The sequence below is a fragment of the Cryptomeria japonica genome, chromosome 4 (assembly GCF_030272615.1).
Source record: "Cryptomeria japonica chromosome 4, Sugi_1.0, whole genome shotgun sequence".
NCBI lineage: Eukaryota > Viridiplantae > Streptophyta > Pinopsida > Cupressales > Cupressaceae > Cryptomeria > Cryptomeria japonica.
Window position 1 is genome coordinate 126744994 of NC_081408.1, and position 15679 is coordinate 126760672.

General features: G+C 38.0%; 1 protein-coding gene across 1 annotated transcript in view; it reads right to left on the minus strand.

Annotated features, from left to right (window-relative positions):
• The window catches only part of LOC131074154 (cytochrome P450 76T24-like), a 96020-nt gene that overhangs the window by 22542 nt on the left and 57799 nt on the right, over positions 1–15679 (minus strand). The window contains exon 3 of the mRNA XM_059218899.1: positions 5827–5949. Coding sequence (XP_059074882.1) covers positions 5827–5949 — 123 coding nt within the window. The remainder of the gene's footprint in view (positions 1–5826; positions 5950–15679) is intronic.

Sequence of the window (15679 nt, forward strand, 5' to 3'; positions counted from 1 at the left end):
TTAAATATACTTTCATGTTTTTAGTGTCTCTCTTGATATGTCTTTTTAGATTAGTTTTTGATTGACTAACACCAATGATTTTCTGGTTTCTTGTGTTGTTTGTCATTTGCTAACCTTGTCCATTTAGGAGGGCATCATTTGGTGAACCCGACGTGAATCGAAACACCAAAAATATCATTTTTTTAGCAAACTAACATGTCTGAATGTTGAAAGTGTCACACAGGTTGCGCTTTGGCACTATTGAACACGTTGTAGTGCTACTGACACTTATGTTTTTAGCGCTATTGTTCTTACAATAGCGCTATTGTCCAAATTTTAGCACTTTTGGAATTGTTTTGGCGAGTTTGTCATTCTTTTGGTGCTATTGACAATATTTCAGTGCTTTTGCCTCTCTGTCTTTCCCATTCTTTAAGCGCTTTTGTGTTAAATAGCGCCTCTGTTCAAACACAGATTAGCGCTATTGTAACAGAATGTCATAAAAATCACCTTGTAACCAAAAAAGTGAAAATTTTAGGCTTGTGGAAGCCCCCCCTTGGACATAGATTTTACTAACAATTTGTTGTTTGTGCAGGTTAAAACTCACCATTAAAAATCGCAAATTTTCCTTTGGTGCATTAAAACTTGAACAAACAAAATTTTATTGCTTTCTAGTTAGGATCACTCGTCTTTTGGTGCTTTTAAAACTTAAAAAAAACAAAATTTCATTGCTTTCTAGTTAGGATCACTTGTCTTTTGGTGCTTAAAATCAACAAACAAATTTGATTTCCTTGCATCAAACTAAAAGATTTACAATCCACACTACAAATTTTGGTGCACATAAAATACACAATCCATTTGTTTTGATTTTTGCAAGAAATTTTACTTCAAGAAAACGCGTTTTTCATTAAGTTGACCAGGATTTCCAATTTCTAGATTACAAAACACATTGCTTTTGAAGTTAAAAAGAACACCATGGTTGTTGGAGCAACATCTCCAAATAGTTAGATCACATTGCGATGATGGGCTAAAAAGAACAAGTGTCTTTCATGCTTGGCACACTTGTGCAAAAAGTTAGTTGAGTGGTCCTACCTCTAACACACACTATCCTCTCCCTTGGCTTTTGTGGTCCTAGGTGCAAGAGAAAAGTGTTAGTAACACTCAAAATTTTATCTTTTTAAGAGAGGCCTGCCAAGGGATCGATACTCTTGGGAACGACCTCGAGCGGTAAATCCTTCGAGCTGCTATAAAAATTAGGTGAGAGTGAAAGCTATAGCCTTGGGTATAGCTGTTCCTACAGTGTAACTAGCTGAAAGGACAAATGGGCCCCACCACCAGTTATAAGGCTCTTAAGTGAGTCACTGCAGAATGAACTTATGTCCAAAAACATCGAACATGACTAAACACCTTTAAGTAGTAGCCCACCCATTCTATTGATTGAGGATATTTGCGATATAATTTAGTGCAAGAGCATAGATGGTTTTGCTCCCAAGATACTCACCATACATATTTCCTTGAGTAGAAACATAGCTTTTTGAAAAGTCACTTGTGACTTGATAAAAGTGGTGACTCCCCCATCATAGGGATCATCTATTTGTTATGCTCATGCAAGACTTAGTATATCACATCCTTACCTGCCAAGGCAGGATTCATAAGGTATGTAGTACCAAAGTTGAAGAAATATCAAGATGTGGGCTAAATTTATCACAACTGGCCATTTGACCTTAGGGATAAAAAGTGTTTGAAGTGTGTTCATTTTAAAGACCAAGTGCAAATTGAGCTGACTTCAAGCTTTGGAAATACACCTTAAAATACATCTAAAAGAAGGGTCATATACAAGTCCAAGGATTGGGTTGATCTAGACCCATACTCATTTGTGCCTTTTAGGCAACATTCTTGTGTTTGTGTGCTTGCTTTGTTTTCTTGTCAAAGAAAAATCAGAAAACCACTTTCAAAAAACCAAGTATTCATCCAACCAAACATCTTTCAAAAACAACCAAACACATCAAAAACAAAGTACAAACAACAAAGAGTCAAATTTTATGACCATTCTTCACATCTTGCGAAAGAAGAAGCATCATCAGAATATCAACTTGAAAAGAAGACCATTAAGCTCAAAGGCTTTGATCAAAAGGAGGAAGTTCTTCTATATAAATAGACAAATCTTTGTCTCACATAGAGTCTTTTTGCATCACATGCATCTCTACCTTCATGGCAAAACAAACGAATTTGATTCAGAATCATTGAACCACAGAGCTTTTATGCAATATAGAGCTTTGAGTTATCACAAAAACCAAGGAGGTAAGATTAATCCCAACTTTTTCCCAAACGTCTATATCACATACAACACAACTCAAGAAATACCACCAACACCCAAAAGGGAAGAGGTAGAGTTTGTCCCATTTGTCACACAAAGTTTTTATTGAAATTTGAAAACATTTTCATCCATCATCTTATTCATACATCATCCCTTCATCATCAATTCAATCCAACTCTCGAAACATTAAGAAGTCCTTGTCCCAAAGTTCTCTTTTTGATATTGCTTGAATCAAACACATCACATCACTTTTTAGATTGTTTCTACATCTAGGATAAGCTCATCTTAAGAGACACATCTACGCAGGTTAAAACTAGTTCATGAGTGAATCCTCTCATTACTAGGTAGTTAAATCTATTACACATCTCAGATTTCTCTACACCTTATCACATCAAAACTTATCAAACAAACAAGCAATTCAAAAAAGGAATTTTCAGTTACATCCACCTTAAAAGTGCTAGAGATCTACATACAACACAAATCACTCAGCTTCAACAAAGATTCATAAACAAAATGGCTCAAACCCGATCATAGTCGAGGCAACGAGAAATAGAAATGGAAGAAGAAGAAGAGGAAAATCTCAATAAATTTCAAGAAGCACTTGGAGGAAATGCGAATGATGAAAACCCAAGTACTCCTACTCCTGCAACAATAGAAAGGGCCCAGCATAACCCTCTCTTTAATAGATTGTTTGACGAAATACTCAGGAGCAATGCAGATGCTCACTTCTTAAGACTTGCTCAAGAAGGAGCAAAACTCCCCTCTGACTTTGATCTTGCCCAATTAAGACAAGCGTCAGAAAGACAAAGTCACCATGAAGAGGAAAGAGGTAGAGATCCCATCAGATATAACATTCCTCAAGGTAACCCACCACCTCCTCCTCCAAATGAAATGGAGATATTGCGGCAACAAGTCAAGAATCTCGCCCAACAGCTTCATAGTGGTGTTAAGACTAACCAATTCTCACTCAATGACATCTGTCCCTATCCTTTTGATAGGAATCTTTAAATGCCACCCTTTCCCTGAGGATTCAAAACACCCAAATTTGAAAAATATAGAGGAAAGGGGATCCCCGTGATCATGTTAGAGAATTTCATTCTGCTTGTCTTGAAGTGGCATATGAAGACACATACCTAATGTGCCTTTTTCCCCAAAGCTTGGGAGGAACAACCACATCATGGTTTTCCCGACTATCAGGTGGCATTAGAACATTTGAGGAACTCATCCAGAAATTCCTCACTCATTACTCTCATAACATTGAACGCGACATCACCATGGCTGATCTGTGCAACACCAAACAAAAACTAGGTGAACTATTCTCAATATTCTTGCAACGATGGTGCCAAATGTCTAGCAGACGTTCTCTTCAGTTACCTGAATGAGAACTAGTGGAAATATTCATTTCCAACTTAAACGAAGAAATGGAATTTCATCTGGATGTCAAAGACACAGACTCTTTTAATGATATGATCACCAAGGGTTTAAAATGTGAACGACCACTTATCAAGAAAGGACTCATCAAAATCTTTAATGAACCAAAGGATGGTCCTCGCCCACGCTTCAATAGTGATAAACCAAGCTTCTGGAATAAAAACAAGAATATCATCAACGATGGGGTTGTGGATGCCCGGACTATCCAAAACGCACAACCTGTGGTTTGGTTTGCAGGGAAAAATCCTCCACCTCAGAACAACACAAATGTTCTTTCTAATCAAGGTCGCATCACATCTCACGATGAACCTAGACCTCGTCAGCAAAAATAGAAACACACATACACTCCCTTAGGGGGACCCATTGAATAGTATTGTGACAACTCATTTCTCAAAATTTGGTTAGTCTACCTAAACTATCAAAATATGAGCCTCAGGTCAAACCGGCATGGTGGAGAGATACTGAACACTGTGAATTCCATCAAGGAAGAGGACACAAGACAAGTAATCATCACCAATTGAAAGATCTCATTCAGGATCTTATTGATCGAGGAGAAATTGAAACTGAAGGACATGACCCAAAAACAACAAATAATGATCATCTGATGTTCAAAAATCTGGCACTGATACCACTGATTATACACAAGCTGCGTATAATTACACTGTAAATCATCTGTATGATGCCAGTGAACAAGTTGCAACTATAACCTTCAAAAATCCCAACTCAAATTGCAATGTTGTTACACGTCATGGCAAGGTCACCATAAAAGCAGCTCCACAAGGCACCACCTCCATCCCAAAGTAGTACAATCTTGTGGAACAATTAGACAAAACGCCTATGCTTATATCCATTTTAGAGCTATTGCACCTATCACCATCTCATAAAACTATCTTGGATCAAGCACTCCAAGAGGTGTCAGTCCCTACAAACCTGAATACAGACCAATTTCAAGCCATGGTTGGAAGTCTAAAGTCATCACCTTGTCTCACATTTTCTGAAAGTGATAACTCTTCCTTCCAGCAACCTCATAACGCTTCGCTACACATTGAAGGCTTTATCAACCAACACAGGATCAAGTGAGGCTTAATCGATAATGGAGCAGGCCTAAACATTTGTACACTACAGTTGGTCACAGCATTGGGATATGCGGTAGAATCAGTGGATCCTCGTAAGAAGATCACAATCAAAGCCTATGACGATGCAGAGCATTCATCCAAAGGAGTTGTGGTACTACCAATCTGAATGGGCCCTGTGGTAAAGCACATCATCTGTCAAGTTCTGGACCTTCCTCTACCATACAATCTATTATTAGGGAGACCTTGGATACATGCCATGCAAGCTGTTCCATCTACCTACCATCAATGTATCAAGTTCCCACATAATGGTGTAGAGATAAAAATCCTGGGCGATGCAAATCCCTTTGCGTATTTCCATAATATCAACCATCAACCAGAGATTACCATTCCTAATAATAGAGAAGCCATTTCCTCCACATCATATATAAGTCCAACCTCTCTTGCCAGTTCAAACACCACTATACCAAAGCAAGAAAAGCTTAAGACGAAAATAGCAGAGGAAGGTCCTGGGGAATACAACTTGAGTCAACTCTTTTGTGTGGGACAAATGCCCACTTCTCCTAGAACACATGGTAAACCATAGTAGTTACTCTAGCAAACACTAATCATGCCAGCATGTGCTTTGATGCCTTTCATCCTTGGAAAGAGTCAAGAGGAAGAAACCCAAGATGAGGACCTAGTGGAATGGATCTATAAAGATCCCATCACCACTGATATCCCGCCAGTTAAACTTCCTACGGATCAGTATGGCAAAGGTCTCCTCATTATGCAACGAATGGGATATGATGGTCAGAGTGCTTTGGGATATTGCAAACAAGGACGACATGAACCTCTGTTGCCAGAATTAAAGCCCCAAAGGTAATACAGGCCTAGGCTTTGAGAAAGAAATCTTTCCTAAACTCAGATTCAAAGGAAAACCCAGTAAACCATTATGTTAGCCTACTACAAAAAGGACAACTTTCATCATTAAAGCAGCCTCAAGCACCATCCCAACTGCCCCATCAAGGCTCACAACCCCAACACAACCATCACCAATGCCATTCATTCCACCAAATGGACCCATAATCCCATCAACAGCACCATTAGCAGCAACAACTGTATCAGAACCCGCAACAGTATCTATGGTACCAACAGTTCCAGCAGAAGCCACTGAGTCAACACTGCCGATACTTCCTGTACTAGATTCTTTTATACCCATCAACCTTCCTACGACACCAATCACTATAAAGGTACATCAACCAATCATAGCTGCAGTATTTAACTCAAAAGACACCCCAGTATGGTATAGTAATCGGATGCTGGAAAGTGACTTAGAGACCGACTCACATGAGTGGGAATTTGATTCTGTATAGCTTAACACTTCAGATGAGGAAGATACATCACTACCCCCACCACACAAAGACATCCCTGTTTACGAAGAAGCATAGATAAAGATCACTTGGGTTCCTGAACTGGAAACATCTTCCACAGACCCTATGTCTCATCCTACGCCTGATTCTGACAGGGAGAGTACCATTAATGACCTTCACCATAACATCTTAACCCTCTCTAATACATCTAATGTGCTTAACCTAATCGATGAAGTAATGCCCATTATCCACCCTGAACTCATCAAATGGAACCAACCAAATCCCCCATGTCTTGACTTCTTCCAAAATGATGAGGCCATCATTGACTTTTTGGAATTAAGGGATAACCTACCAAGCGAGGATCACAAAGCTAGATTCACCATTGAATTTAATAGCGCAACATACTTCGGCGTGGATGCCAAACCTTTCAGCTGCAAAAATATAATAATAAAACATGGATCTTCCAGTGAAAACCACATTGTGGCACTATTTGATCTGACAAAAGTAAAAAGAAAGAGCGTATCCAATAGTGAAAACCTCTCTAAGGTGCCTAAGGATGAAGGGTTTGACATTCTCCCTACTAATGTACAATAGGAATGATCAATGATTCTCATCAAGGAAACCAAAGAATACAATGTGGGGACTCCTAAAAATCCTCATCTCATACATTTGGCATCTCTTCTCACTCCAGAGGAACAACCTAAATTTATAGAGTTCTTCCAGAAGTGTCAGATCAACTTTGCATGGTCATATGCAGACATGCCTGGGCTTGATCCTGATTTAGTCATGCATCACCTCACCGTAGCAGAAGGAGTCAAATCTATCAAGTAGAAGCTTCGTAAGATGCATCCCTAGATTGCAGTACTAGTCAAAAGAGAACTCAAGAAACTCCTAGATGTTGGTTTCATTAGACCAATTGAATATGCAGAATGGATATACAACATTGTTCCTATCGGCAAACCAAAAGGGGGCATCTGCATTTGTACTGACTTCAGAGATCTAAACAAAGCATGTCCTAAGGATGGCTTCCCCCTACCAAATATCGACATCATAGTAGATCTGACAGTAGGACATGCCATGCTTTCACTCATGGATGGCTTTTCAGGATACAATCAGATAAAGATCGCACCAAAGGATCAACATAAGATGGCCTTCACATGTCCATGGGGCACATACTATTGGAATGTAATGCTTTTTAGTCTAAAGAATGTAGGAGCAACCTATCAACGAGCAATGACCACTATATTCCATGACATGATGCATACCATGATGGAAGATTATGTTGATGACTTACTAGCAAAATCGCTCACTAGAGAAAGGCATCTCCACTTCTTAGATAACATCTTTGATAGACTGGAACAATACCATGTTCAACTCAACCCAAAGAAATGTGTCTTTGGAGTAACCTCCGGGAAGCTTCTAGGATACATTATCTCAAGCAAAGGTATTGAGGTTGACCCAACAAAGGTAAAAGAAATCATGGACATGCCACCTCCAAAGAATATCAGTCAGCTAAGGACATTACAAGGGTGACTTCAATCCATCCTAAGATTCATTGCACAATTGGCTGATAAGTGTCACCCATTCACACACTTGCTACAGAAGAACATCTGCTTTTAGTGGAATGCCCAATGCTAGCAAGCATTTCAGATGCTTAAAGACTATCTCATGAATCCACCATTATTGATCCCACCAGATCCAAGTAGACCATTGTTACTCTATATCTCAGCAACAAGTACAGCATTGGGTGTACTACTAGCACAACATAATGCAGAAGGAAAAGAGTGTGTTGTTTACTACATCTCTCGCACACTGGTGGGCTATGAAATCAATTACACGCCTATTGAGCGAGCTTGCCTAGCAGTAATCCTGGCAGCCACTAAACTGAGGCACTATCTGTTAACACACAAGGTACAACTCATTGCAAAGATTGATCCACTCAAGTATTTACTCAGCAAAGCAGCATTGATAGGTCGCTTGGCCAAATGGGTGACGATTCTAAGTGAATTTGACATTGAATATGTAGACCGTAAAGCTATCAAAGGTCAAGTTATTGCAGATTAGTTGGCCGATGCACCTCTCATAGGCAATCATCCTCTCATTTCCAATTTTCTAGATGAAGAGATATTCATGATTACAACAACACAACCCTCGAAATTATACTTTGATGGTTCATACACTAGGCATGGCTCGGGGGCTGACATTCTGTTCATCACACCTCAAGGTGATAGCATCCCGAAGTCTTACAGGCTCACATTTCCATGCACAAATAATATAGAAAAATATAAGGCCTTGATCACCAGACTTAGGCTAGCAGTACAATGGAAATTACAAGAACTGCAAGTATATGGCGATTCCCAACTAGTCATTCGACAAGCAACAGATGAATATCATACCAAGGATGATAAACTCATGCCATATAAGCAAATGGTGGACAATCTAAAGACATCATTTACTACTATCACTTTTGAGCAGATACCAAGAGATCAGAATCAAGCTGCTGATGCTATGGCTACCATCGCATCTCTCCTAGATCTTCCACAAAATTCAACATGCTACAAGTTCTTGGTAGAACAGCTTTGGATTCCCGCTTTTGATATCCCCGAATCCAAAATGATATGTCACCTTGTCAGTTCTGAATCCCCATGGTATGGTGAGTTCTACACCTATCTCCACGATCACACCCTTCCTCCCAACCAATCGAATAACCAACGTAAAACCTTCATTTGCCAAACTGCTCGATATACCATTATTGCTGAAACCCTATACTGACACGGTCTTGATGGTACTCTCCTTCGATGTCTGGAACAAGGTGAGATAACAAAGGCTTTGGAAGAAATCCATGAAGGAATTTGTGGGACTCACTCAAGTGGTCCATCACTAGCCAAGAAACTCCTACACAATGAATATTATTGGCCATCTATGGAAAAAGATTCCTACTACTTTGTTAGAAAATGAAAGAAATGTCAAGTTCATGGTGACCTGATACATGCACCAGCCCAGGAACTGCAACCAATCATGACACCATGGCCTTTCTATCAATGGGGCCTTGACCTTGTGGGTAAGATTCATCCATCTTCATCTAACGACCATAAATTCATTATTACCGCCACCGAATATTTCACAAAGTGGATCGAAGCTGTTCCACTTACCCAACTCATCGACAAGAAGATCGCCTCATTCATCCTCAACTACATCATCTACCAGTATGGTGTACCCATGTCCATCATCATAGATAACGGTCTTCCTTTCAAAAATCAGGATGTTCGTGAACTTTGTGAGAAATTTCATATCCAACACTGCTTTTCCACTCCCTACTACCCACAAGGTAATGGTCAGGCCGAAGCATCCAATAAAAACATATTAAGAATCCTAAAGAAGATAGTCAATGATGCCGGCCGTGATTGGCATGTTCAATTGAATCTAGCGCTATGGGCATATCGAACTAGCATTCGAACCCCTACGGGTGCAACTCCTTATTCATTGGTCTATGGTGCAGAAGCTATCTTACCTATTGAGGTCGAGATACCATCATTATGGGTTACCTTGCATAATCTAATAGATGATGAAGCCTACAAAGTATCCCATCTTTAGGACTTAGAGTTACTTGATGAGAAGCGACAAGCTGCATACAATCACCTCAAAGCCTATCAGCAGTGCATGAGCAGAAGCTACAATCACTGAGTTAGATCTCATACATTTGAGGTAGGTGATCTTGTTCTACGAGAGAATCCTCACAACCAACCAAATAGAGAACATCAGGGCAAGTTTGAATCAAACTAGCTGGGCCCATATGTTGTCACTACTGTATTTGGGTCTGGGGCATATCAGTTAGCTACTTCAGAAGGAGAACAATTAGCAGATCCAATCAACAACATGCACCTCAAATGGTTTTACACATAAGCTGCATAGAGTATCAGGCTCCCATATATACTGGCAAAAATACCTAAAATATCCAGATAAATGACCTGAAGAAAACACAAAAACATCAAAAGAGTCAAGAAAAATCATGCATCCAAATGGTGAACAACCACTCCGATGGCACCTTGGGTAAGTGCGATGGTGAAAACTTGGCAAATAGGCACCACTCGTAAAAGGCTATGGCTCCATTGTCTTTCAAACTTGTTTCAATCACATCTACTTCATACATACATCCATCCATCCATCAACCATGGCTTGTTATAAATCTACAAATCCAAGAAAGTACTGCATGCATCCTGCATCCCACTTTTTTTTATATAGTCATGTCTAAACTGGGGGCAATGCCCTTAACCTATTGATGGAAGTGGATTCTACATTGTCTTGTGATTCGTTGAAGTTCTTCATTTAAAACTATCTCACCAAATCCAAAAACATTCAAAAACAATACAAAGTCCAAAAACAACGAAAAACCATCAAAAATCAAACAAAAACATGGCAACACCTTGTACATACTCATCCGTGCAGATACCAAACAAACATTGTGATATACTCCACAAAATGACCACTTATCAATTGACCAAACAATCGACATCAACAATCAAAACTATTTTCAACAAGGATGCATCCTTCCTTACCAAAACAAAGACAAAATGACATTTTCTTTGATAAGAAAATTCTGTTTACACTATCAAATACTTGGTTGATTTATGGGCTAGTTATTTATATTAGGTTCCTACGGCATTGTTTGTGTATCTTCGGTGCATTATTCTGATGAAGTTTTGGGGCATGTACTAATGGTGTCTACATGGGAAGTTCACTAAGCTACGTGATCTTATGCCAAATACAATCATAGCTCACTACGGCTTGCTGACTACAGCATATACCTCGACCATATGAGCATGAACCATTACCAAGGATCCTTATTCTTTATTCTTTATGTATATACTGTTTGTTTGTAGGTACAATGATCATCCTTTGGTTCCTCCCCATCCAAATTGGATAAAGGTTTTATTTCTTAGTACGGTATGCACTTGTCTCACGATATGATCAGCCTAAGATCAAGGAGGACGATCCAAGTCATGCATGAAAGGAGATAATCCTTGTCTATTCCACAAGCAATACTCTGGTCGACTTGACCCTTATATCAAGTCGTTTGTATTAACTTGCTATATAAAATCCATGTAAGGAATACTCAAGTCATCTTGAATCATTATGTCAAGATGCTTGTATTCTCTTCCAACATTTTAAAGCTCAATGATGAAAATCGAGCACTATGGATCGTCATTTCATCTCATCTATTTATATCTTGCATTCCGTTGCATATCACCCATCCATCCATTCATTCATATATATAGGCTTTATATGTAAATGTGAAACATTAAGCTAGTCTTGGATACAATCACGACCGAGTACTTTGATACATCATCAATTCTTCATGCAAAGTCTTAAAAACCTTGCATTCCTCATGATCATATCATCATCACATTTAGATGCATCTTGCATTAAGTCCATTCATGTCATTTTTTTATTGCATATAGTTCATGTGTGACATTAGTTTTCATTAACCATTTGCATCAATCATAAATACTTAGATTAATTCATAGGATCAAATTGTCTTTGATTGTTTTAAATCATTTACTATGCATTCATTTAGTGTCAAAATTATCCATCATCATTTCATCATCCTTTATCACTTATTATTGCATCCATTCATTTAGTAAAAAAGTGCATTCAATCATCCATTTATTAAAGTATCTTATTATGCTCATTTTAGGATTCATTTCACATTCATTATCCTTTTTAATTGCATTAAGGTGCAGTTATTAAAAACCATAAGTTATAGTATCATCACATTATCATTTTTAATTAAAACATATTTAAGAATTTAGAATCATAAACCCATTTGTTTCCAAACATTGGTTCATACCATTATATATATATCCATTATACATATGCATTCATTTAGGCATTATCATATACACATTTGTACTTTACATTTTGTTTATCCATAGTACATTCATCTAAACACATCTAGATGCACATCCATACATAAAATCAATCATTCAACCATTGCATTAACATCATCACATAAATTATCTCATCATTATCATTGCATAGGAAACACCAAAATCCTATTCATAAATCATAAGCATACATCATCATCATGGCATTACATAAAGCATTACATAAAAAAAAATCAAAAACAAATCATACATATATAAAACCTGCATTCATATATTAGTATCCCACATCATAAATCATCATAAAAACATGCATATAAGAAACATCTCATCAAATGCATACATGTACACATATCCATCTAAGCAATAACTCATCATCTTGCATAAACATCCATAAAAATTAAATGCATATCATCACAATATGGGATCTCCTCATATATATCATCTCATATATCAGAGTACAATGAAGTCTACAAAATTGACTACCAAGAGCCATCCAAGATACAGTCCAACAAATAAACAATGATACAATACATACATGCAAAAAATGCTCTCTCAAATGCCACTCTGGCCAGATGCTATACCACCACCACCATCACCACCTACTCTCCCACTGGTGCCTGCACCACCTGATCCATCTCTCCGTGGAGGCCTCATCGAACCACCACTCACTCCTACATCCCCCGATCTCTCCCTCCGTAGCGGACCCATCACACCCCCACTGCTCTGCGCCCTCTACGATCACTCTGATCTAGCCTACCGCATCTGAGAATAGCTGAGAGCTCACTGGCTAACTGGCACAACCTACTCATACAAACCCCGCCAGTAGTCTATCTCTGCCTATGCTTGTTGCATCTCCCTCATCACCTCCCCTATAGGACCCTGTGCCCCTACTCTGACCCGACTTGGACTCAGCTAAAAAGGTATCAAAAGTGCATAAAAATTAAAATTTCAAATTTGCGTACCACTGGTCCATAGTCATCTAGGCGCTAGAACCATCGAACTCGCTCGAATCTGTGCTCTGCTATCAGTATCGGCATCCTAACTGCTACTCACTCCTCCACATGTCTCTATCAGAGCTTTCATTTCACACTGGTCGTGGTCACAAATGATACTGTTTTCACCCCTTTCACCCCATGTATACCCTTCGCCATCACCGTAACTTCCCCACGCTCACCGTCGTGGTCCCCATGAACTTCCTGAGCCCCCCATTTCTCCATTTTCCCCCCGTTTTCTTCTATTTCTCACCCATATGGCTAACTTCTTTTCTTCTAACACCCTACCAATTTTCATTCTTTTTCGAGAGATCGCCTGATTTTTTGAAATTTTTTGGCCCATCTCTCGAGGGGGGATACCACCCATTAAATTTACATTTTAAGGGGCATTTCTTCACACCAGTTTTTCTTTCTTTGAAATGACGCGATAAACCGCACCGTCTCAAAGAGGGGCAAATGTAGTCACACAAATCTGTCCAACTTAATTAAATAAATATTAGCTATTTATTTGATTAAAAATCCATTAGCCATCAGTTAATTAAATTAATATTTAATTAATTCATCTCCAAACATTCTTCTATTAATTAAATAAATTATTCAATTTATTTTAATTAATTCATTAAATCAAATTCCATTCAATTAAATAAATAAAATCAATTTATTTAATTAAATCCCCCTTTTTTTTCCCTCTTTTAAATAAATTAACATTTATTTATTTAAATCATTATCCCCCCCCAACTTGCATTTTCCTACAAATGCAACTTGCACACATTTATTGAAATAAATGAATTTTTATTTTTAATAAAATCCTATTTTCCCTCACCCACCCAATCCACTTGCAAAATCTAATCCCCTTCTAGATTCTTCTAACCCCTTCCTAATTAGCCTAATCCATCCCCTAATTATTGTCACATTCCTAAGCAAAATGGAGTCACTTCTCAAAGACTTCAAAAGTCTTTGAAAAACATTTAATGCTTTGTGTGTTCAACAAATTAACCCCCAAAGTCTTCCAAGACCACTAATGGCTCTTACATGACCATTTATGGCTCTTACATAACCATTTATGGTTATTTCAAACTTGTCTCCCAAAACATTTATTGTTTTGACCATATTCATCCTTTTCACATTTGCACAAGAGTTTATCCACTAGATAAAAGCTTTATTCTTTGAATAAAGAGTTTATTCATTCAAGCAACCTTGACTTTAACTCCCAAGGTCATATCAAGCATTTAATGCTTATTCCCTCTCCTCTCAACCTATCTCACATTGACACTTGTCATCCTGGGATTGGGTTGAAAGCCCTCACATGGATTTGAAATCATTCAATCCTGACCCTTGTTGAGATTACTCAATCTCAACCATCCGTTGCTCCATTTTTCCTATAAATAGAGCCCATTTCTTCATAATCCAAATCCTGAAAACTTGTATGCATTTAAGATATAGGAATTTTAAGAGAGCATTTTAGCATAATAAACTCATGAATTGTCATTTTGGTTAAAATAAATCATTTTAGTATCAATAGCTTAATATTAGCTCTTCATTTCACATTTGGAGCACAATACTACAATCTCAATCCTCCATAAGCATCCATAGTGCAAAAAGCTACTGAGAGCTACACTATTTTGGAACTTGGAGAGGAGAGGAACAAGGGAGAAGGAGTTAAGAGCATGTTAGGAGGTATTTGGAGATGCCTCATCATATTTGCTTCTTTAGTTAAATATACTTTCATGTTTTTAGTGTCTCTCTTGATATGCCATTTTAGATTAGTTTTTGATTGACTAACACCAATGATTTTCTAGTTTCTTGTGTTGTTTGTCATTTGCTAACCTTGTCCATTTAGGAATGCATCAGATACAGATTTCCAATTCTAAGGATTGAAGATATAATGGATCAGTTAGGAGGTGCATGTTACTTTTCAAAGATAGACCTTAAATTAGGCTATCACCAAATCCGGATAAGGCTAGGAGATGAGTGGAAGACTGCATTTAAAACCACTGAGGGATTATATGAGTGTTGTGTCATGCCATTTGGCCTTAATAATGCACCTAGCACATTCATGTGATTGATGAATGAAGTTCTTTAGGACTTCAATGGAAATTTTGTGGTTGTATATCTTGACGATATACTTGTTTTTAGTAAAACCAAGTCAGAATAGTTGGAACATCTCAGTCAAGTCTTACAAAGACTTCATGAACAAAAATTATTGATAAATCTAGAAAAATGTGTTTTTATGCAAGAAGAACTAATATACTTGGGATTTGTGATATCCAAAGGTACTTTGAAGATGGATCTGCAAAAGGTAGATGCCATATTGACTTGGCCAACACGAAGGACAGCGAGAGAGGTGAGAATTTTTCATGGATTGGCAACATTTTATAGGAAATTCATTAAGAATTTTAGTCACATCTGTGCACCACTCCTTGACACCATCAAAGGAGGAAGAAAGGTAAATTTTGAATGGACAGTGAGAAAAAAGGAAGCATTTGAATACTTGAAAGGTAGAGTGGCCCAATTTCCTATTCTTACCCTTCCTAATTTCAATAAACTATTCACAGTAGAAACATATGCAAGTAATTTCACCATTGGAGCAGTCCTTAGCCAAGAAGGTAGGCCGATTGCATTATTTTTTGTAAAATTGAATGAAGCTAAATAA